General features: G+C 37.3%; 1 protein-coding gene across 11 annotated transcripts; it reads right to left on the reverse strand.

Annotated features, from left to right (window-relative positions):
- Window positions 1–2,394: 2,394 nt before the first annotated feature.
- Window positions 2,395–24,213, reverse strand: LOC112043681 (serine/threonine-protein kinase grp). Of its 11 annotated transcripts, none has more exons than XM_052883696.1 (12): window positions 24,061–24,213; window positions 23,629–23,771; window positions 17,843–18,384; window positions 16,849–17,046; window positions 13,455–15,793; window positions 11,779–11,918; window positions 7,485–7,769; window positions 6,846–6,934; window positions 6,444–6,531; window positions 6,041–6,129; window positions 4,267–4,396; window positions 2,395–3,644 (listed from the first exon to the last, which is right to left on the reverse strand). In XM_052883696.1, exons 2-5 carry the CDS (start codon window positions 23,697–23,699, stop codon window positions 15,213–15,215), a joined length of 1,392 nt encoding a protein of 463 aa, XP_052739656.1. In that variant the 5' UTR covers window positions 23,700–23,771; window positions 24,061–24,213; the 3' UTR covers window positions 2,395–3,644; window positions 4,267–4,396; window positions 6,041–6,129; window positions 6,444–6,531; window positions 6,846–6,934; window positions 7,485–7,769; window positions 11,779–11,918; window positions 13,455–15,212. The 11 variants fall into 11 exon arrangements, with proteins under 11 accessions (XP_052739656.1, XP_052739661.1, XP_052739657.1 ...); XM_052883701.1 differs by having other exon boundaries at window positions 11,779–13,157; XM_052883697.1 differs by having other exon boundaries at window positions 11,779–13,250.
- Window positions 24,214–24,474: the final 261 nt, after the last annotated feature.

Genomic DNA, 24,474 nt, shown 5'->3' on the forward strand with positions numbered 1-24,474 from the left:
AGAGAAGGGAATGTTGATCGATCGTCAAGGAATTCCCTAATCCAGTAGTCACAAGTCCTTGACTTTGCTCGGTGTTTTTCTCTCTACCACGCGATGGACCCGGCACTTGCACGGTGAATCCATGGAATGCTAAGACATTCGTCTCAGAAATACAAATTATGAAAAAAGTTTGTAAGTAAGTATGTGCGGATGTTTTGGAGACGCATGACGTTTGTATTTTTCCATGGGATTTCCCTTTTCGGCGAGTCGGATTGTACAACCAGACCAATGTTCCCTCATCGAATCCGCTTGTATTCGATTTTCGGTCGTATCTCATCTTCATGTTTTTACTTGACTGCAACCCTGTGTCAATCAACCCTGTGCAAATCAATTAGTATACCTACCACACGACGAAAGAGCATTACTTAAGATGACTTGATTACGACGATGACATCATAACTAATAGGTACAAAAACATGTAAAATAATCTTAATTAGGTATTATTTTTGTCGAACTGAACATTTTGGCATATTGAACCGTATAAAAAAAGCCTTCTGTTAGGCTTTTTTTATACGGTAGCTACTGTAAATCGATAAAAAGTTCCCTTAACTGTCTTTAACTTCATCACCATACTTCTAATGACATTCACAACCCATGTAAGTGGAAGGTTCTCATTAATACAAATAAATCAAGTTCAATCACAAGGTAGCTACTGTAAGCCACTAAGGAGTTCCATTAACTGTTCCTTGTCTTCATCAGACTCCTAATGAGAAACAAAACCTATCTAGTTAGAAAGTCCTCATCAATACAAATTAATCAAGCCAATCACAGGGTAGCTACTGTAAACCATAACCTGTTCTTCGTCTTCACTGCCAGACGCCTAATGACAGTCACGACCAAGGAACATATTTACTCAGGAGAAGAATACCAACCTCATACAAAAAAAGCGGCACTAAAATTACCGCCATCTGTGGAATGCCCCCATTGAAACAATTTGCCAACGCGGGAAATTCAAAGCTAATATATTGTTTTTAAATTTTCACAGTTCAGCTTTTGTAGACGGAATAGCTTTAAAATAAATATTTTTAAAAACCATTTCGATTAATTAATTAATTTAAACAGATATTTATAAACTCTGTTGATTAATTAATTAATTTAAACAGATTTTTAAAAATATTTATTTTAAAACCACTCCGTCCCCAAAAGCTGAACTGTGAAAATATTAAAAACAATATAATAGCACAATTTTTTAGTAACAAGTAATTGTATATAATAAATTAAACAATAGAAAGAATAACAGTTTCAAGTTGAAATGTCTTTATTGTCAAATAAAAAATCTTATGCACTTAATCAATAACTAAGTAAACATCGGCACCTAAAATATAATCTACATATATTCATTTTGCTTCTAAAACTAAATTTTATCTTTAAAGTAAAATGAAAACCAAAATAAAAATATATCTATGCATCAATTGGGTGACTTCACTGAGATATTTGGGAAAATCAAGTCAATTATAACTTAACCAATTCATACATAAAAATATAGATTGTCGGGATATTTGTACATATGATAAACTATGCAAACGTCACGCAGTTTCAACAATGTAGTTCTCGTTCCCGTGGGAATACAGAGATAACAATTATGGCCTAATCCATGATTATAATGCTGTAAGAAATTTTTTAATCAGCAAAGTAGTTTCAGAGCCTATTCAATGCAAACAAACAAATAATCAAATTCTTCCTCTTTCTAATTAGTATAAATTTCATAAACAATAAAATTATTAGAATTTGGCTAATGAAAGTAGAAACTGAAATCACCCGCCAAATTTTAAAAAATCGGAGTAAATTCTCAAAATTATAGTGCAAATATTGGAATAACTGAGTTTAACACTTATAGTAAAGGAAATAATGTATTCACAAAGAAAAACTAATTTAAATAAATTATGAAAACGCATGTTTTTTTAATTTATTTATATGATTTTTAAATTTGGCGGGCAATATCAATCTCTACTTTCATTAGCTAAACTTTACAACCTAATGCGATAACATAATATTACTTTTAGGCGAATCAATAGAGCATTTACCCTCAACCTCCTCAGAAACAGCTCTGATTTTGATGATTATTTTTGTTCAGTTTGTTTCTTTATATTATTTGAAATCAGAAACCTTTTGGAGTGAGGATGGAACGATTTATACTATTTAACAATAGTTATGCTATTTATATAATAAATAATTAAAAAACAAACACTACCGACTTCAAAAACACAAAGTTATGCAGTAAACTAATAAGCTGAAGAAAACATTATAATATTTTCTATCTACTGATTACTTTGAAGCCGGTGCCAATTGTACAATTAATGGGTAGGCAATCAATCGTACCGTTTTTTTTCATCTTAAGGATTCGAATTGTTTTCCGAAATTTATATGGGACCTACTTCGAAATAAACCCTTTACAAAAAGTAAAGAATTTTCAAAATCGGTCCACTCAGTAAAAAGTTAAGTTTAACATTACAATAAATGGGAAAACAATTAATCATCTTCTATTTTCCTACTATTAGGTTTGAAATTGTTTTCCAACATTTTATGAGACTTTTAGGAATATACCCTTTCTATCAAAAAATGAATAATCAAAATCGAACCACCCAATAAAAAGTTATGCTTGGTTTTACATTAAAATGAATGAGAAAACAATCAATCGCACATTTAGGATTGGAATTGTTTTTTAAAATTTATATGGGAGCTTTACAATCAAAATACCTTTACAATCTATAAAGAATTTACGAAATCGGACCACTTCGTAATAAGTTACGCATAGTTTTACAATACAATTAATGGGAAAATAACCAGTCATCTTCGTTTTTTTAAATTTATAATGATTTGGGACCATTGTCGGAATATACCCTTTCTATTTAAAACAAAGTTATTCAAATCGGAATTCGAAGACATGCTTGGTTTTAAACTAAAACAATCAAGAATGATCCATCAAAACAATTATCAAAATCGGACTACTCATGTTAACAGTTATGCTTGGTTTTACATTACGAAAACAGGGGATAATTGATTGTTTAACCATTAATTTTAGTATACAACCAAGTATAACTTTTTATTGAGTGGTCCGATTTTGATAATACTTTTTTATTATAAAGGGTTCATTCCGAAGATAGTCTTTTAAAGATATGAAAAAGCAATTCGAACCCAATAGCTAGGTAAACAATAGATAACTAATTGTCGACCCATTAATTGGACCATTAGCACCGCCTTCAAAGTGATCTTCAAAGTGAATATTATAATATTTTCTTTCGTTTGTTAGTTTTCTGCATAAGTTTGTATTTTTGAAGTCGGTTGTATTTAAAAAAAAATATGTATAAATAGCATAGATATTTTTTAACAATTTAAATAATTTCGTCCACCAAAACATTTCTGATTTTAAATAACATAAAAAACATGACTTTAAAAAAATCATTAAAGTCGGAGCTGTTTCTGAGGACTTCCAGCATATGCTTGTTTTATTTATTATTTGATTCCATTATTTCTTTCATAAAAACGTGACATTTTTCATTATGAGAATTATGTACAGACATAAAGAGACGAATTTTAGTATTCCAAAGAATCATGGTGCAGGTGCCTGGTCCATTGATTATATTTGTTACATCAATTGTTGTGACCTGTAATAGAAAATTTCATTTAACATGACTTTTTAAAATGCACTGAAAATAAATATTTACATAATTATATATAATAAGAATTCCTATTCTCATCAGGGACATATCAAATTTTTAGTCTATTTTCTGCTCCATTTAAAAAAAATCATTTTAGGAAGCTCAGCTGTAACCTTGAAAAGTATAGAAATATGGATAATTTGTTACATTATTTACAAGCGGACGCCCGCTACTTCGTCTATGTGGAATTCAGTTTTTCACAAACTTGCACACAAACTTAAAGAGAAATTATAATGTGTTTACTTCAGTTTTTAAAAACAAAACTGTAAGTGTATCTAGGAAACATGTAGTTCATTGTTATTAAGCAGGTCAAAACTACCTTGTTGTTTCAGTAGCTAGTCCATGTGTTTTGGATCACGAGATCCTGGTTCTGTCTTTAAGAGATACTGAGTTTTTGCTTCTGCTAACAAATTCTTAGTCTGGAGTTGGGAAGTTGGTGGTGTCACACCCCCGTGCCTCAGAGAGCATGTTAAGCCGTCGAACCCGGTCATTATCATTAACATTTCTGATAGTGATCATTAAACAATCTAATAATATCAACCTAAGCCGAATGAATAAAGCAAGTTACCTTGTGCTATTTTGCAAAAATGCCAGCAGCAACGTGGCTGCAGTAGTGTGGCTCGGGACGGGTACAGCTAGATATTCATCTTTTATTTCTATCTCATGATATTTAACAATATATCTTCATTTTACAGCACCTGCAAAAATAAATCAGAAGTTATACATTTTACATAACTATTATTGCATGCACTGCACCTGCAAAAATAAATAAGAAGTATACATTTATGGGGTGTACGGGGGAGGCTAGTACCAGTCAGCCTCTCCAACTGCCAACATCACCTGCACGTGGTGAACCCTGCAGATTGACCGACGAGGCTCTGGCGACCGACTAATGGCGGTTTATCCATTCTGATTCAGCTAGACTTCACAAGTACCACAGACCGGTGTCAGGCAGCAGCGATACCGGTGCGAGAAGTCTAGGCCTGCGAATGACCAACCCGCATGCCCAGCGTGGTCATTTATGGGCATTACCTTGCAATGTATAGTACAACACAACAAGATCCATGCAAGAGGCCTATGTCCAGCAGTGGACGTCTATCGGCTGATAAGGTATACATTTTACATAATTATTATTGTTACCAGTTAAGAGGATAATCCCAGAGGATGTTGCTATTTCGTGATCTAAACCAGACATTTTCCTTTAGCATAGCACTTGTAGAGCTTACTGTCCCGTGGGAGACTAACATTCCAAAGGACCACAGTATAAAACTGAATAAATGTTATGACCTAACAAATGAACTAACTAAAATGGCTGTATGGTTAGTTTGTACGCCGTAGAGAGGTGCGAGAGGATTACCAGCAAAATCTCTCTATAATTTGCTTAGAGACCTTGGTCTCTCTAGAAGTGCAGATTTGGGTTACCAAATTTGGCAGACCTTACTACGCAGGGACAACAACACGAGCAGAGAAGGGGAGTGTTAATCAATTGTCAAGGAATTCTTTAACCTTACGTCCATTGATCACAAGTCCAAGCTCTGCTCAGCGTTTTTCTCTCTGCCACGTGATGGACACCCACATGGTGAATCCATGAATTGGTAAGATATTCGTCTCAAAAAAATCATGTTGTACACTAAAATAATTTAGTTGAGTAGGGTGAGGCAAGCAACAATGACCGCGTGAAATACAGTTTTTCACAAATCTCCCTTGATTTTTTCAGGAATAAAAGTTAATTTTAGTGAAATTTATCAATAGTTTTTTCAAGTGATTATAATTATATACACAATACTAAAATGCAAACAAGGTCTTTTAAATTTTTCGTCTGTCTGTGTTTCTGTATCTCTGGGATAATCTTTGGAACGGCTGAACCGATTTTAATTGGACTTTCATTGGAAGATAGAGGAAGTTATTGAGCAATATTTAGGCTACTTTTTATCCCAGAAACATGGTTCCCGCTGGATGTTCAAAAACTGAACATCACACGGTTGAAATCGCGGGCGTCCGCTAGTATTATAATATTGGTTAGCCAATGTGGTTTTGGATAACGAGGTCGTGGCTTCAAATTCTGGGTCAGGCTAACAGATACTGAGTTTTTCTTTCTTCCAAGAAATTTACAGTTCTCAGCCTGGAGTTGGTAAGTTGTTTGTATTACACTCCCGCGCCTCGTCCAGGTCATTATCATTAACATCTGATAGTGATCCACAATGAATTTCACTTTATCTCCCTTATCTCACCAACCTTTATTGTAGCAGTGTGGTGGGTCTAAGCTCCCTAACCCCTTTTCTATAAGGTCTGGCTCTGTAGTGTCGTTAAAATAGGCTGATAATGATGATGAAGCAGGTTACCTTGTGCTATTTTGCAAACATGCCAGCAGCAACTGTGTGGCTCAGCACTGACTGGCACAGCTAGACCTTCATCTTCTATTTTCCTACACCTGAAAAATTAAACATAAAGAATAAATTTTATGTATTTTCACCAGTTAAAAAACAAATGAAAACTAAAATAAAAACATAGAAGTCGGTTAAAAATAATTCAGTTAAATTCTCATCTTGGAGTTTGGAAGCCTTCAATCCCGATTATTATCATTAGCATCAGATAGTGGTTATTAATTAATTGAACATTATATCCCTAAGCCCTCCAACAGCATTGGAGCAGTGTGGTGGGTCTCAGTTCCATAATCACTTTTCTATAAGGCCTGGCCCTGTAATGCCGTAAAAATAGGTTGATAATAACGATGAAGCAGGTTACCTTGTGCTCTTTGCAAACATGCCAGCAGCAACTGTGTGGCTCAGCACTGACTGGCACAGCTAGACCTTCATCTTCTATTTTGCTACACCTGAAAAATTCAACATAAAGAATAAATTTTATGTATTTTCACCAGTTAAAAAACAAATGAAAACTAAAATAAAAACATAGAAGTCGGTTAAAAATAATTCAGTTAAATTCTCATCTTGGAGTTTGGAAGCCTTCAATCCCGATTATTATCATTAGCATCAGATAGTGGTTATTAATTAATTGAACATTATCACTCTAAGCCCTCCAACAGCATTGGAGCAGTGTGGTGGGTCTCAGCTCCATAATCACTTTTCTATAAGGCCTGGCCCTGTACTGCTGTTAAAATAGGTTGATAATAACGATGAAGTAGGTTACCTTGTGCTATTTTGCAAACATGCCAGCAGCAACTGTGTGGCTCAGCACTGACTGGCACAGCTAGACCTTCATCTTCTATTTTGCTACACCTGAAAATTTAAACATAAAGAATAAATTTTATGTATTTTCACCAGTTAAAAAACAAATAAAAACTAAAAGAATTTTATTAAGTGAAAAATGTTAAGAATAGATTATGAAAAAAAAACATAGACTCGAATTGAGAACCTCCTTCTTTTTTTAAAATCGGTTAAAAATATAAAAAAAAATTCAGTCAAATTCTCATCTTGGAGTTGGGAAGCCGATAGCAAAATTTCACATATTTTCACCAGGTTAAAAACAAACAAAAACTAAAAGAATTTTATTAAGTGAATAATGTGAAGAATAGATTATGAAAAATGTAAAAAAAAATCAGTTAAATTCTCGTCCTGAAGTTGGGAAACCTTTAATCCCGATTATTAACATTAGCATCAGATAGTGGTAATTAATTAATTGAACATTATCACCCTAAGCCCACCAACAGCATTGGAGCAGTGTGGTGGGTCTCAGCTCCATACCTCCTCTACTATATGGAGACAATAATGAATGATGGATGTGTAGGATTAAAATAGCTTCTATGAAACATAACCTATTTTAACATACCTATTGCCTGGTTTCCATCTGTTAATGCTATATTTGCTAAGCATTGTGTCTTAATATTATTTTATTCTATTGTCTTCTTTTAAGTTATCTTCTTGAAATTTCTTAGTCTGGCTTGCAAGTAATGCTAAATTTTGGGCTCATTTTTTGTGAGTTTGTTGGTACTGAACTTCTGCGAACATTGTTTATTTTTGAAAGCTTTGATTGCTTTTTGAGACATTGTGTAAATATTTTTTATATTAAAAACCGTCGTCATGCGGGTAAAATTCATGTGAAGAAGCAGGATTGCTGAAAGCATTAGGTATATATTTTAATTTTAATACATAATAAACTCTTTTTATTTATCTCTCTCTCTCTCTCTCTCTCTAACTGCTTTATTGGTTCAGTGTAACTATCATGAAATTCTGAGTTTTCTGAGAGCATTTCCTTCTTTCAATAAACTCACAATAAAAATCTATACTGATATGTATTCAACCCATTTTTAAATTAAATATCTTAAATGGTGAAGCAAAAACATTGTGAAGAAACCTGCATAACTGAGAATTTTCTTAATTGTCTAGGTGTGTGAAGTCTGCCAATCCGCATTAGGCCAGCATGGAGGACTAAGGCCTAACCCCTCTCGTCCTGAGAAGTGACTCGTGCTCAACAATGAGCCGAAAATGGGTTGTTAATCTATACTAATATTATAAAGAGGTAAAGTTTGTAAGTTTGTCACATTTTTTAAATGGGGTAATTTTCGGAACTACTGGTCCGATTTCAAAAATTCTTTCACCAGTAGAATGCTACATTATCGGGGAGTGCTATAGGCTATATTTTATATTAGCATTATATATATTCGCCGAGTTAACACAGTTTTTGTCATACAGGTCGGACCGAAAATCCTCTTAAGCAGACTTATTCGCATGCGCTGCCTTAACCATTGTGTAAAATTGAAATTAATGTATGGAGGCTTTATGTATCTTTAAAAGTTCTACAAAAAAGTCCGCGACACCATATATCTATCTTCTATATATTAGCAGATATAGTACCTTTTGTGTTTTAAAAATTATAAATTTTATATACTTAGGTTTGCGTCATTATTTATGCTACTTAACTTAAATCCTTATCAAAATAAATTATTTAATAATCACAAGGATATTATGGAGATAACATTTGCCCTTTATAGTATGTTAATTAGTTTTGGAGATAATACAAAATTTCTCAAAGACGCAGAAAGTCCGCTACATGACGCCCCGCGCTTTCCATTACGTGGTTCCCGTTCCTGTGTGAATATGGGAATCAAACATAGCCTATGACACTCGCAAATAACGTAGCTTTCTATTGATAAAACAATCTTTCAAATCGGTCCAGTAGATCCAAAGATTATAATTTTAGCATAGAAGTCTCTATTTTCCTTTGTCATCGCACCACGCTCATATTTTCTATTTTTTGTCTGTCTGTTTGCCTTTTTTTTTGACCGGGCATCACGCTGATACTACAGAATGAATTCAAACGATACTTAAGACGATTTGAGACCATAATACGTAGAAGGATAATAGGATACTTTTTGTCGTGAAAACATAATCAGAATTGGGTGAAGTAGGGGTAGAAAGTTTGTACGGAAAGTCCTTAATTTTTTTAGTTACAAGGTATAAGTTATAAAACTTGCAAAATAGAATGTGAAATAGGGGTTGAAAGTTGACATCGATTTTTACGCGGACGAAGTCGCGGGCGTCCGCTAGTATGTATTATAAAGAGGTAAAGTTAGTGGTGTTCTAGCAGGTAAACTCTGGATCTACTGAACCAATTTTGAATATTCTTTTACCACTAGAAAGCCATGTTATTTCTGAGTATCATAGGCTATATTTTATCCGCGTATTCTCAAACTGCAGAAAGTTGGTTAATATTTATATTAACACATTACACACATCACTAACTAGTCTCAAAGTAAGCTTAGCTTGTGTTATGGATAGTAAAAGCTCAACTGAATGAGGAATGTTCATAAATAAATTATATATACTTAATATTCTTTATAAACTCCAAGCCAACCAACCGATACTGATGAATGAAGGATTAGTAGGATTAAGTAGCATCTACAGGGTGCTCGGGAGTATTTCCCATAACTCTAGGGTAGCTCCAAGTTCTATAAGGAAAATTAATTTAAAATGTCTAAGGAACATGTGTATTAAAAAACTTTAATAAAAACAAGTCAACCGACTTCAAAAACATACTTACTAAACTAAAAAACGAAAAATAACATTATACTAAGTTCTATATATCATAATTATTATGTTCTAACTGATGATCAGTTTGAAGGTGGTGTTAGCCCAATGATGTATTAATTCAAGCCATGTAAGAATATCATAAATATTTAGGTTTTTCAGACAGTGTTCTTTCATGTAGTTCTTTCAGTAACAGCTTAAATTAAAGCAACACCGGTTTAGCACAGCCTTCAAACTGATCATCAGTTAGAACATAATATGATATGAACTTAGTATAATATTATTTTTCGCTTTTTAGTTTAGCCAGTATGTTTTATGTTTTTGAAGTTGGTTGAATTTCTTTAATTAAAAGTTTTTATTTTTCCATTTTTAGTGAAATCAAAATCAAAAAATCAAAATCAAAAATCATTTATTTCAAGTAGGCTCAGTTTACAAGCACTTTTGACACGTCAGTTGACTATTTGTAAAGATTCTACCACCGGTTCGGAAGGCAGGTTCTGCTGAGAAGATACCGGCAAGAAACTCAACAGTTGCTCTTTTGAAAAAGTCATACAGTATTATAATTTACAGTTAATAACAATTACTGTTTACATTTCTTATAGTTTTACTTTCTGTGTGAAGGTGGAAGCTGATCCAACGGCCTCCAAGCATCTTTATCATTAAGGAACTCATCAATGTTGTAGTACCCTCGACTAAGTAAATGTTTTTTAACACATTGCTTAAAGCTATGCATTGGCAGGTCCATCACAGTCTTGGGGATCTTATTATAGAAGAGTACACCCAAACCTACAAAAGATTTTTTTACTCTTTGGAGACGATATGCAGAAATAACTAACTTATGCCCGTGTCTAGTAAGACGTAGGTTTAAATCTCCTTTTCGTTCTAATCATCTCAATCATCCTCCTCATCAATCATCCTAGATATTGATCTAGCGCCAAAGGTATGTTGCTATGAGTCGTGATAAAACATTGTATTTGATTGCCTCTGACTTAGAATCAAACTAATTACTACTGTGAACCATCGAGAAGTTCCCTTAACCGTCCTTCGTCTTCATTACCAGACCCCTAATACAGTCACAACCCATCTAGGTGGAAAGTTCTCATCAATACAAATTTATCAACACATGGTAGCTACTGTGAACAATCGAGGAGTTCCCTTAACCGTCCTTCGTCTTCATTACCAGACCCCTAATACAGTCACAACCTATCTAGGTGGAAAGTTCTCATTAATACAAATTTACCAACACATGGTAGCTACTGTGAACCGTTGAGGAGTTCTCTTAACTGTCCTTCGTCTTCATCACCAGACCCCTAATACAGTCACAACCCATCTAGGTGGAAAGTTCTCCTCAATATAAACTAGTAGCTAAGGTAGCTCCTATAAGTGGACTTGTCAACACCTTGAATTTATGAGAAATAGTCCCGAGCACTCTGTATAAAATATAACTTAACTATGCCTAGTTTGTTTCAGCTGATGCTATATTTATGAACAGCACCAATACATATAAATAAAATTTAAGTGTATGTCTGTGATTTCAAAATAACTGTGTTTTCTCAAGTGCCTATATATAATACTGACATACAGTCATACTTCTTTAAAATGTTCATCTGTCTGTTTGTTTGAGCTAATCTCTGGAAAAGCAGGGTCATTTTAATGGGACTTTTACTGGAAGATAGAGAAGATTATTGATCAACATCTACTTAATATTTTGGCCATTACTTGTTATTTAACATAGCGTACCACATAGACACTGAAATACATCCATGCTCATCACACTAATATGATGAGTTCAATTGCCACAACTGGCTGTGGCGTGTAGATGCAAAGAGCAATGATGCTATCTACTGCATCACTGGAGAGCTGTTGCTGGTGTTATATCCCTATATCTCAGAGAGTATGATATGCTATGTTGATAGGCTTGGGGTAATAAAGTTGAAATATAAAAGGATCACTATCAGGTATTAATGATAATGACTGGGATATAAGTCATTATCATTAACACCTGATAGTGATCCTTTTATAATTTAACTTTATTACCCCAAGCCTATCAACCCACATTGGAGCAGTGTGCATTTAACAGTAGGTGTTTAACTTACCTTCTTATTCTCTCTCTCTCTTGTTCTTACAGGCAAAATATCTCGTCTTTTTTAAAAATGTAGATGACAAACCATTCATAGTTCAATGTAAAATTTATTCTAAAAGTCCAATAGTCTAATCATTGATTATCTGGACATTACTGAAATTAAGAGAGTGAGTAAATTTAATTAAAAATACATAAACATACTACGCATGAAGAGACAGATGAATATCTTAACATTCCGTGCAGGTGCCAGGTCCATCGCCTGGTAGAGAGAAATACTCTGAGCAGAGTCCTGGAGTTGTGACTACAGGATGTAGGGTTAAGGAATTCCTTGACAATTGATTAAACTCCCCTACTTGTGTTGTTCTCACTGCTTAGTCAAATTTGGTAAGATCCTACTAAGAGCAGCTTTGGATACTTATTCTTCTTTCTCTCTTTCTTCTACATAGAAGTTGCTGCAGTCCTAAAGATGCCAAGGTCTTTAAACAAGTTATAGAAAGATTTTGTTGGTAATCCTCTCGCAGCTACTTCTACGGCAGACAGACTAACCACATAGCCATTTTTACTTAGTTCATTTGTTATTATTATTTATTACAAAATCTTGACAAGAACCAGGTGAGAAATATAACTAAAATGTCCGGAGGCAATCTGATGATAGAACAGATTCACAGAAGCTACATTGTCAAAAAGAAACAAAAAATAAAATGTGCAAAGCTTAGGTCTTATAGCTAAAAGCTATTTCTTTCAAACAATCTTCAATGAAAAATGTATCTTATTATTGGCAAAAGCTTTTATAGATCAAGGCAAGAAAAATATTGCTGAAATGGCCTCCGTAGCACAGTGGATTAACTACGCAAAAGTCCTGGGTTCTATCCCCAGCTGGGCCGATTGAAGTTTTCTCTCGGGTCTTTGTCTGGCTGGCTAGTTAATACCCTACTGGCAAGCGATTTAGTGTTCCGGTGAGATATTATGTAGAAACAGAAATGTGTGTGGATTTTCATCCTTTGCCTAACTAGTTATCCGCTTCCATCTTAGATTGCATCATCACTTATCATCTTATTCTATAATTATGTCAAAGAACAGATTTTTGTACAAAGTAAACTAACATACTCTTCATTAGTCTGCCTAGTGCCTAACATAATTATAAAAACTTGTAATTGTAGTTTCAAATTAACAAATTGTTCTGGTTCATCATTACATAATTATAAACTACTTATTATAGATTCAAAAATAAAACTCAAATTTTACTGTACCTGCCTTTAGTACATATACCTGTGGTTTAATATTGAACTGGTAATAGATACTTTCAAATTAGTTCATGGAATTTGCTTTTCTCAGATGTTTATTTTCATTACCATTTCATAATTAACCTTATGTTGCTCCAGATTAAGCTACCTGTGATAACCAAATGAAAATCTGTTCAGTAGATCCAGAGAAGTAAACATTCAGACAGCTGCAGGTCAGACAGTTATTTGGGGTGCATTGCATCTACAAACATCACCATAATGTGTAAACCCAGCATAGTTGTATAATTGAGCACGAGTTTCATAAGAATTAGTAGGAATTTAATAATTCCCATATCTTGAGAAGACTACTAAGAAACCTAATTAACTAACTAATGTAATCATTATCTGATCAATAGCTATTATTAAAGTATTTTAATATTAGCTAAAACTTAAAGTAGGTACATACCGGAGACTAAATTTGTAGAATCAAATTTCTGTAATCTCTGTAGGGTCTTCTCTGGATCATCGGCAGGCGAAGAACCACACTCAAAGCATTTTCTTTTGTTTTTCTTCATAGTTATAGAGACACTTGAACTAACAAAGTCTTATTTTTAACATAATGAAAAACCACAACACTCAGATGAAACGCAAAAGATTTATAGATCTTCTCAACATCAAGAATGGCGGGGATATTACACAGCAGGTTGCTTAAATCCAATCCATGAAGAGGTCTTCATAAATATTAACAGGCCGTGGCAAACATTTATTTTATTATTCGTGAATTCGTGTTTTATTTGGTGAAATGACGCCATTTTCATTTTATAACATATTTATTTTTTATTAAGTAATTGGGGTTGCCACACTTCGTTTAGAAAATCTTACATATTCGTTACTAAAACAATATTCAACGAGAGTATCTCTCTATATTTTTGTAGAAGAAAAGTATTTATTCAGTTATTAAAGTCATATTTAAATCTAAAAATGTATTAGATTTATCAAAATATTATGTCAGGCGTGAGCTACTAACGATAATAATATTGCTACAACTACCAGACGGTAGAACCGTATGGATGATGACACCACAGGTCTAGCCCCCGTAGGTATAACCAAACTTTGTTCGAGAGTTGACCCGGCCTGGTCACGACCCATATAACAATGTAGCTACTGTAAAAAGTAGAGGAGTTCCATTACCTGTCCTTCGTCTTCATAACACATGTAGGTGGAAAGATCTCATCAATAGGAATCGATCAAGTCCAATCACAAGGTAGCTACTGGTAACCGTTGAGGAGTTCCACTATCTGTCTTTCGTTTTCATCATCAGACCTCTAATGATAGTCACAACCCATCTAGGTGGAAAGTTCTTGTCGACAAAAAATAATCAAGTCCAAACACAAGGTAACTGTTGTAAACTGTCAGAATTCTCTCGTGTGTTTCGACTCCAGACTTTTATTAAGTTCTAGTGCTAGTAAGTTTAAAGTGGTTAATGGAAAAAATATAAAACGCTATAGTTGTTCTTACGACTTTTTAAAGTTCCCCTCGATTTCTCCAGGATCTCATCATCAGATCTTGACATGGTGACAATGGTGAAGGACCACTTCAAGAGTATATCCTATCAAACAAAAAAGAATTATTCAAATAGGTCCAGGCGTCTTTATGTAATAATGTAAAACATACGCTCGAACTGAGAACCTCCCCCTTTTTTTTAAGTCGGTAAATTGTTAACGTGTACTTGTACAGACTCGTACCTACATCTATGGTTAAAATATAGACCATCATGGTTGACAGGCTTAGACCATTAATAACTGGTCTAAGTTGACAGGCGTTTTGACTCGTATTGTCAAAAAGAACATTTCAATACTAATGTACCTCGTAATCACTCAGAAAAAATGATATCCGTTAGTAGTCCAATGACCAATCAATATTGGAATGTTATTGAAGAATTTCAAGTCATTTTAAAAAGTGTCGACTAGCCACTAGCCTACAGCAACTGCAGACGTCGCTACATTCGCAGGTCGACGGTATATCACGTCGTGTGTAAGAGCCCTAATGTGGCCCTGACAGCACTCTAGAAAGTTTCGTCTACATTTCGTGTAACAGGGTAACAGGGTAAATACTTATAGTAGGTAACTAAACAATTATACAGGCTATTGTATGAAAATATTCTTAATTTTATTCAGTTCTTTTTTCAGTTATACAATTGACATTTACAATAAATAAACAACAGTCAATTCATCAGATCATCGCTGCTCGTCCCCATGGTGTCCATGGGGTCGGGCGCGCGCGGCGCCAGCGCGTGCAGCGGCGCCAGCAGCGCGTGCGCGTGCGGCGGCGGCGGCGCGGGCGGCGCGGCGGCCAGCAGCGCGTCGCGCAGGCGCTCGTAGCGGCGCTTGAAGGCGAGCCCGCAGCCGCGCGAGCGCCGGAACTCCAGCAGCGCGCGCGCCTCGCCGCCGCGCGCCGCCACCGGCAGCGCCCAGGCGCGCATGCACAGCCCGCCGCCGCACTCGATGGCCACGATGCTGGGGTGCAGGCGGCGCCAGGCGCAGCGCTGCGCCGTGAGCACGGCGGCCAGCGCGTCGAGCGCGGCGCGCGCGTCGCAGCGCAGCCACACGCGCGTGAGGCGGCGCACGAGCGGCGCGCGCGCGCCGGCGGCGGGCGCGTCGGCCGGCGTGAGCAGCAGGTCGTCGGCGTGCGCCGGCTGCGAGTAGCTGAGCGCGGCGTCCATGTCGGCGGCGCTGAGCGCAGGGCACGCGGCGCCCGCGCCGGCCGGCAGCGGCTGCGAGCTCCAGTGGTGGCCGTCCGCCGGCGCTGCGACCAAGGACCAACTGTAGCACCGCCGAGTGCCCGCCCACAGTGTACACATACATTTCGACATTTATTTTCAAACTAATATAGCATTCAATTCAAAAATATGTACAAGTGTCCTGTAACTTATATGAAATGCACTTTCAAATTGTTTTCTTATATAAAATGAATGTTCGCTAGCAACAATACAAAGAGTATATTGTGTTACAGGACATGTGTACAGTTTATATTAAATGCTGGTACACTTCATTTTCACATATCTTTAATCGGGTCATTTTAATGAAAGATAAATATTTTGCGCCAAATTGCGCTTCTACTACAAAACAATTACAAAACATTATTTATAACAGTATCACAGTACATTGGTCATTTAATCGGTAATGTTTAACAGCAATCAGATATTTAAAATCTTATTAAAAACACATTTCAAAAGTTGAAAAATGAAAAAAAAAAATGAAAGTTGAGACTGAAATCGCCCGGCAAATTAAAAAAAAATTAATTGCAATTATCAAACTTAAGTTATTTAAATGTTTTCACTATTATGTTGGCACGCCTTCTATTTTGTTTAAAATATGCCAGTCGATATCAGTCTCTACTGTCATTAGCCAAATTCTACAAAGACATTGACTGGCCGGACTCCCGAGGTTTTACCATTTTCAATTCTGACGGCGATCCACTGTATCACATAATAAACACGGTCACGACTGCAGTGTTCGTCTACGTCACAACAGTTGTCTGTACAAGTGCCGTCGCAGCGTCGCCGTCCGTCGCCGTCCGCCGCCGTCCGCCGCGGGCTCGTCGCGGTGCGCGGCGCAGTGCTTTGGTAATCTAGCTTTATGAGCCTGCGTAACGTCACGGAGCTAAATCGCCAAAGCGCCGCACCGCGCGTCTTCTGCCCCCCGCCGCCGCCGCCGCCGCCGCCGCCGCCGCCCGCGGCCGCGCTGAGGCACGAGGCGCCTCTGAGACAGAGCCACTCAGAGTCACCTAGTACCTGAGGCGGCCGCGGCTCGCGCCGAGACCGCGACGCTGTGGGAGGGGGTGGGTGGGCGGGCGCTCACCGTCGGGCGCGTCGGCGGCGAGCCAGCGGTGCGCCAGCACGGCGTCGAGCGAGGCGCGGCGCGCGGGGTCGGCGCACAGCGCGGCGCGCAGCAGCGGCAGCGCGGCGCCCGCCTTGCGCCACACGCCGGCCGCCGCGTCGCCGGCGCGCCACGCGGCGAAGCGCGCGTCGTCGGCGGCGGCGCGCTCCCACGGCAGCTCTGCGCAGCACACGCACGGCTCGCGGCGCTCGGCTGTCGGCCGACAGCGAGCGCCGGAGGCGAAGCCGAATATACTTTTTCTACAACCATTTCTCAGGAGTGTGAAGATAAAACATAGCCTATATTTTTCGAGTACACAATACGAGCTATATATTTAATTCATTATCAGAGTAATTTATTCCCCGATGTAGCTTTCTGAGCTTTCAGGTGAAAGGTGTTCTAATCAGTCCAGTAGTAGTAAAAAAAATTAAAAACTATAACACAACTATGGAAAAAATTGATCTACTCGTAAAAAGGTAACGAAACACGAAAATATTTCAAATAGAAATAGAGAAATGCATAGGTACAAAAATGGCCGCGGTAGAGCTGTGGTCGCACCCATTATGTATGTAAAAAAAAACTGCTGTAAAAAATGTAGGTGTTCCTGGCATAATTACAGTAGGTATATATAATATAGGTATAAATTTGTTTTCTTTCTTTATTATTTTCTTAATAGGTAAATTAAATATCACGTGTCTCAAACGGTAAAGGAAAAACATCGTGAGGAAACCTGCACACCAGATAATTTTCTTAATTCTCTGCGTGTGTGAAGTCTGCCGATCCGCATTGGGCCAGCGCGATGGACTATTGGCTTAAGCTCTCTCTCTCTCTCTCATCGCCGAACAGATACCGACTCCAGCCGCCGCGCGCGCCGTCGCCGAAGGGCCGCGAGCCGTAACTTCGGTACCATAACTTTAGGGATGGAAACGCCTACAGCTAGGATACCAAAGATGCAGCCCGCGCCGCGAGTACGCACCGCCGGCCAGCATGGCGAGCAGCACCAGCGCCGCGGCCCACACGTCGGCGGGCGGCGCGCGGTAGGGCCGCGCGGGCGCCGTCAGCACCTCGGGCGCGGCGTACGGCAGCGTGCCGCACACGCGCGCCAGCAGCCGCTCGCGCGCGCGCACGCGGAACAGCGTGGCGAGGCCGAAGTCGGAGATCTTGAGGCGGTCGTGCGCGTCCAGCAGCAGGTTCTCGGGCTTGAGGTCGCGGTGCGCCACGCCGCGCGCGTGCAGGTAGCGCAGGCCGGCCAGCAGCTGGCGCGCCAGGCGCCGGGCCAGCGGCGCCGGCATGCCGCGGTCGGGCTCGATGCGGTCGAACAGCTCGCCGCCCTGCGCGAACTCCAGGAACAGGTAGTGCAGCGCGCCGTGGCGCCGCGCGCCCAGGCAGCGCAGCACGTGCGGGTGGCGCAGCGCGCGGTGCAGCGCCGCCTCGCGCGCCTCCGCCTCGCCCGCGCCCGCGCGCACCGCCTTCAGCGCCACGCTGGCGCCGCTGGCCGCGTGCACGAGCAGCCGCACCCTGCGCACGAGCTCAGCACTGAGATAGAGGTAATCAACAGCAAAGCAGCAGAAACATAATATGATGTCATTTATTGTTTTTTTACTTCAATTGGTGCGTTTTATGTTTTTAAGTCAAATTTGGGTGTGACACTTACTGGTGATGTTATGTGATGAGTCTGAGCATTCATACAATTGGTTTGACAAAGATAAAGTTCAATTCTCATGTTAACACAACATATTGTATTAGTTCAACATATTATTAATCCAGTAGAGAGAGTTAGTTTATCTGGCAGTGTGGCGTGTCGTTGTATGCCTGCCAGCGTCACAGGACAGACACCTCGTACTCGTACGAGTCATGCTGATGAATTTGTAATAAAATTCCAGTTGCCTATTCATTGATTTGTTAGAATCTAAGTCAGATGCCGCTACTCCACCTACGGTTTAAACACGACTCATAAGCGACATACTTTTGGCGAAATTTTTCTTGCCTAGATCTGTATCTTGTATGAATATACTAAAAATGGAACAATAATAAAAATTCAACCAACCCCACTAAACTAAAAAGCGAAAAGTAACATCATATAATGTTCTACCTATTGATCAGTTTGAAGGCGGTGCTAAGCTGGAGTCATGTTAATTTAAGCAGATTCTGAAAGAATTTGTTTAAAATTTGCTTGACACGAGACTTTTTGAAAAAACCAAATTAAAATAAATAAATTAATTACACAAATAAAAAACCCGACTGCATAAAGTATAAAAAAAACTGAAAAAAAAAAAAAAAACTAGCTCAGTCCAGAAAGCAATTAGAAAACAGTCGGGACCTATTAAATAATCTAGAAGAAAATCATTCTATCCAATATCTAGGGTTAAGGTTTATTTCACACTTTTTAGTTACGATAGATGGTTAATTTCGGATTTATTTATTACGTTTATTACAAAGTACGATAATTTATACGTCCAACCGAGGTTAAGCAAATATTCAAAAATTCTACGGAACGCTCGGTGAACGAATCCGGATCGCACTTAGCCGATTTTTTTAATCAATATATTTAATTTATTCTATTATATTTATTATTATATTTATTACTTCACTTCGAAAAAACCTGCTCGCACCTATAGTCATCCGCCTCGCGTACTTTGTATAGACAACTAATGAATAACGTTTTACTAATTGTAGTTTTTTTTAAACATGACCATTTTAGAATGCTCACAAAAAGTTCTTGAAATTGATACCCATATTGCAATATTAGAAAAAAAAATTTTTTTTTTTCACCTCGACTTTATAGCGTCTCACAGTAGTCTTGTTATTTTTTTTTAGTTTCACCTTTGTTAGAACACTTGGGTTATTGAGACAAATTTAGCGATATCCTAATTACGTAAATCCGTTCAGTGGTTTGGAAGATATGAGGTAATAAAGAATATTACATACATACATACAAGATAAGCGCGAAAAACATAACCCTTCTTGCATAATGATTTATTTATTTTGCTATCATCCGCGAAAATTCGGCAACCCAGCGATTTATCTCATATCGCATTCAATATGTTACGTTATACTGATCCCTAGTTAGAGGAATGGACATCAGTCTATGAACATAACTATGGAAAGCTGCTATATATTGGTCAAACCGGTCGGAATTTTGATACACGTTACAAGGAACACATATCCGCTGTTCGAAATGACCGTCCACAAAGGTCGCACTTTGCAAAGCATCTCCTAGATATTGGTCATAAGCTGGCAGATAATCATATGTATGACATTTTACACACTTGCAATAAAGCCCTACGACTATGCGTTTTGGAACAATTAGAAATAATAAAACATAATAAGTCAGGAATTACCTTATTAAATGAACAAATAGAGTTATCGAAGTCACCACTAATAAAAATGTTTGCGAGATAAATCGCTTATATTATGAGTATCTTGGCAACGCCCACCTCTTGCCCCACCTACTTTTTGGTCTATAAAAGACGAAGCAAAGGTCGAAAACGACACTTTGCAATTGCACGTTGTAGAGTCAACATCTCCTGAGGATGCTCCGGTTTCGGGGTGAAACGTACGTAGAGAGTATTTTGTCGGACCTGGGTGACGTTGTCGCATGGGTTCGCCGAATTTTCGCGGATGATAGCAAAATAAATAAATCATTATATAATCATGATGAACTTCCGCAAAGGAACGCCTGCTTCTATCCAATACCCTTCTTGCAGTCGGGTAAAAAATATTACACTACATAAACTCACGGAATCAAGTGATGGAGTAAGTTTAAATGTTAACATGGGCAAAACGAATATAATGCGATTTCAAACTTATAAATCTCAACTACAAAAGATTGATATAAAACTAAATGATACGTGCATTCAGGAAGTGGATGAAAATAAATTTCTAGGTATTACATTAGATAAGTATTGTAATTGGAAGGCTCATATTCAACAACTTATTCTAAAAATTGACAAATATGTATATGCCTTAAGACGCATAAGGCAAGTTGTATCTGTGGATGCAGCAATTCTAGCATATCATGGTTACGCCTCTTCCTTATTAAGATATGGATTGATACTTTGGGGTAATTCAACTGAAGCGCATCTAGCATTTAAGGCACAGAAACGTTGCATTAGGGCTATATGTAATGCTGATTGCCTTTGTTTAAGAAGCTAAAAATTCTACCACTTCCATGTTTGTACATATTTGAAATCTGCATTTTAATAAAAAAGAATCCCGAATATTTCAAGTTTAAATCAGAATTAAACCCAGAATCAAGGCTCAAAAATAAATTATGTGTACCCTACCAACACTTGGCCTTGTATAGGGATAATGTGTATTGCTCAGCTATACGTATTTATAATAAGTTGCCACCGCACAGTTATGACATGTCATTTTTGTCTTTTAAAAAATATTTATTGAAATTATTATTATATAAAAATTATTACTGTGTAAAAGACTTTTTAAATGACAAATTCTGAATGCAACAATAAATATAATCAGTTATGATTTTCTTATAAATTATTGACAATTTTAATTTTAATTTCTGACATTAATTTTTAATTTTTGACTTCATTTTTTTAATTATATGACATTGATTGATTTAATGTTGCATTACACCTGACATAGCATTTATATTGACATTGTTTAATTTTAATGGATTCTGATAGTATATTAATTATTTATATTTGATGTTAAGAATGCTTCGTCAAATTATGCTAATTGTACTTGTATTTTTTTTTTTTTTTTTTTTTATATATACCATGTTCACCGATTGAATATTTAATTATTGGAATTTTGGAATTATTAGTTAGTATAATATTATTTTTAATATTCATACACCTGTCAAGGTAGAAAGTATGTATGTCTATAGCAAGTTCTGTAAACCTTCTGTACTTTCTCATGAATAAATAAATTATTATTATTATTATTATTAAGTCTCAAGTGCCTCATTGATTTTGGGTGTATTAATTAACTTTCGTAGTTTGTAACAATTCCAAATGATTTAATTATAATGTTGTACCTATTTATTTTATTTTGTTGTTTTAATAATATGGACTTATCTATATAACATGCTCGTATTATTTCATGTCTGATCTATTTGTGGCAAAAAATGATTAACACTACTATAAAATGCACTAGTTATAAACGCGGCCCGCGAACGTTATTGCATGCTAGAGTTTGGCACAACATGTCAAAGGTTGCCCACACCTGCTCTAGAGCTACACTAAAACAAATCCTTATGCCAGTCGACACTGGGCCCAGCTTCAGATGTTTTTAACTAACTTCAAATAAATGTTCTGAATTTCTTTGTATATTTGTTTGTACAAGGTAACTACTACTGTAAACAGTTAAGGAAATCCCTTAACTGTCCTTAGTCTTCATCACCCGACCATTAATAACAGTGACAACCCATCTAGGTGGCAAGTTCTTGTCGACACAAATCAATTAACTCCAAACACAAGGTAACTGTTGTAAACCGTTTAAGAGTTCCCTTGTGTGTGTTTCGGCTCCATCATCAGATTGACTCCAGAACTTCATTCTGTTGGAGTACTTGAAAGTGGTTAATGGAAAAAATATAAAACGCTATATAGTTGCCCCCTACGATTTTTGAAAGTTCCTCTCGATTTCTCCAGGATCCCATCATCAGATCCTAAAATGGTGACAATGGGACCATCTCGGGAGTATACCCTTTCAAACAAAAAAAAATTATTCAAATCAGTCCAGGCGTCTTCGAGTAATCAGGTAACATATGTACAAAAAAAAGAAAAAAAAAAAGGTGGAATTGAGAACCTTCTCCGTTTTTTGAAGTTGGTTATAAATTACAGAACAGGATTAGTAACATGTGGGGAAAGTATTGATTATTAAAATAAATCACCAAAAATACAAAAATTAAAACTAAAATTCAAATATTAACTCATCAATACTTCCTTGTACATGGTTGCCCTAACACATAAATGGCACAATCATATTGAATGTCAAGTGTCAGAAGAAAGGACAAGAAAGGAAATCAGTTAGCCTTTTGAAGCAAATACTAAAAACAAATTGGGTGAAGGCCACAACAGTGCAGTACACGAGAGACAAAGCTATTTAAAACATGAGAAAATGACCCATCACGAAGTCTCAGAGGAGGCCTGCGCTCAAAAGCAACAAAATTTACTGGTGCTGTAAATATATTAAGATAGCACATATTTTCATGTCAATTGCTAATTAAAGACTATTATTATAATTACCTTGCAGCTCCCTCCATATGCAGCTACAAAAATATAATATATATAGCAGAGAATATATTTCATTAATTGCTATCATTTTAGTCCCACACCCATCCGAGGGTTATTATGACTTGAGGGATATTGTAACTTGTTTGGTACGATTATTTGAACTTCAACTCCCCATCACATTCTGTGACTGATTAAGATACAATTAAATGATATCAACTGAGGATTTATCATTGTTATCAATACATAATAAACAAAACACAGCTAACCTTTATACACATACAATATAACATAGTACACAAACAATATAACATCATAATTAATCAGCAGACCTAACTCACTTCTGTGAGTAGGGGTTCTGGCAGTCGGCCGGCATTCGTCAGCGCCGGGACAGTTGTATTACTTGTGGGATGTGTACCACTTCATGACTGAATAAGTATATTAAAATTCAAATTTGCAAAACAATTATATAAGTGACCGCCTAAGATGCCGCACTCTCTGTTGGAGCTGCAATGATCGCTGCACCTGTGACGCGTGTTGTGTGCGAGACGCAGTAGGTACTCACTCTCCGTAGGCGCCCTCGCCCAGCACCTGCGCCACCACCCAGCCGTCCACGAACTCGCCGCCCGCCGCCATCAGCTCAGCGGCAGCCGCCCTCACCGTTCGGGTGACCACGCCGCTTCTTCGTCGATGAACTTTTTTCCGGATCTATGCACAAAAATTCAGTAAAAATATTGAAAAAGAAGCACGCGACCATTTATTTGTTCATTAGTGATTGATTTTCGTCAGTGGATGCAGTAAATCGTACCAAAAATTATTCTAAATGGCGGAAGGCACGTGGAGTTTTAGCGAACAAAGCATAAGCCGATCGCAGCCATCGCCCCGTCGACTACCTCGCCCGTTATCAGAAATCGGTATTTAGAAAATGTAAAACAGATTTTCGTCATTAACAAATGAAATAAATCCACTAATATTCAAAAAAACTAGAATAACTAACCTTTTTATCGACTTCTACACCGTTTAGCCATTTTTCTTTTCCTTCCCTCTACAATTCGTTCACCAATCGCCGACCAACCCGAAGGCGCCATCGTTTCAATCGGCTTTTTTGACGAATGAAAAGATCAATGGCTACTAACGTTCAGAAATTATTTCTTGGGGATTAACATTATAATGTACAATTTTAAAAATATGACAAATTGAATGAGAACGACGGCTAACTAATCACTTACCATAATAAACGAAGTTTGAAATTTTTAATACAAAACCTAATTTCACAAAAATTGCAATACACTTGTTCAGACCAATTACAAAAGGACTTGACTCGGTAGATGTTGTCAAAGATCAAGAATCAATGATTTAACGCGTAAACTGTTTCTTTAAAATCGAGCAATGTCTCATTGTTGTAACTTGT

The sequence above is a fragment of the Bicyclus anynana genome, chromosome 9 (genome assembly GCF_947172395.1).
Source record: "Bicyclus anynana chromosome 9, ilBicAnyn1.1, whole genome shotgun sequence".
Lineage (NCBI taxonomy): Eukaryota > Metazoa > Arthropoda > Insecta > Lepidoptera > Nymphalidae > Bicyclus > Bicyclus anynana.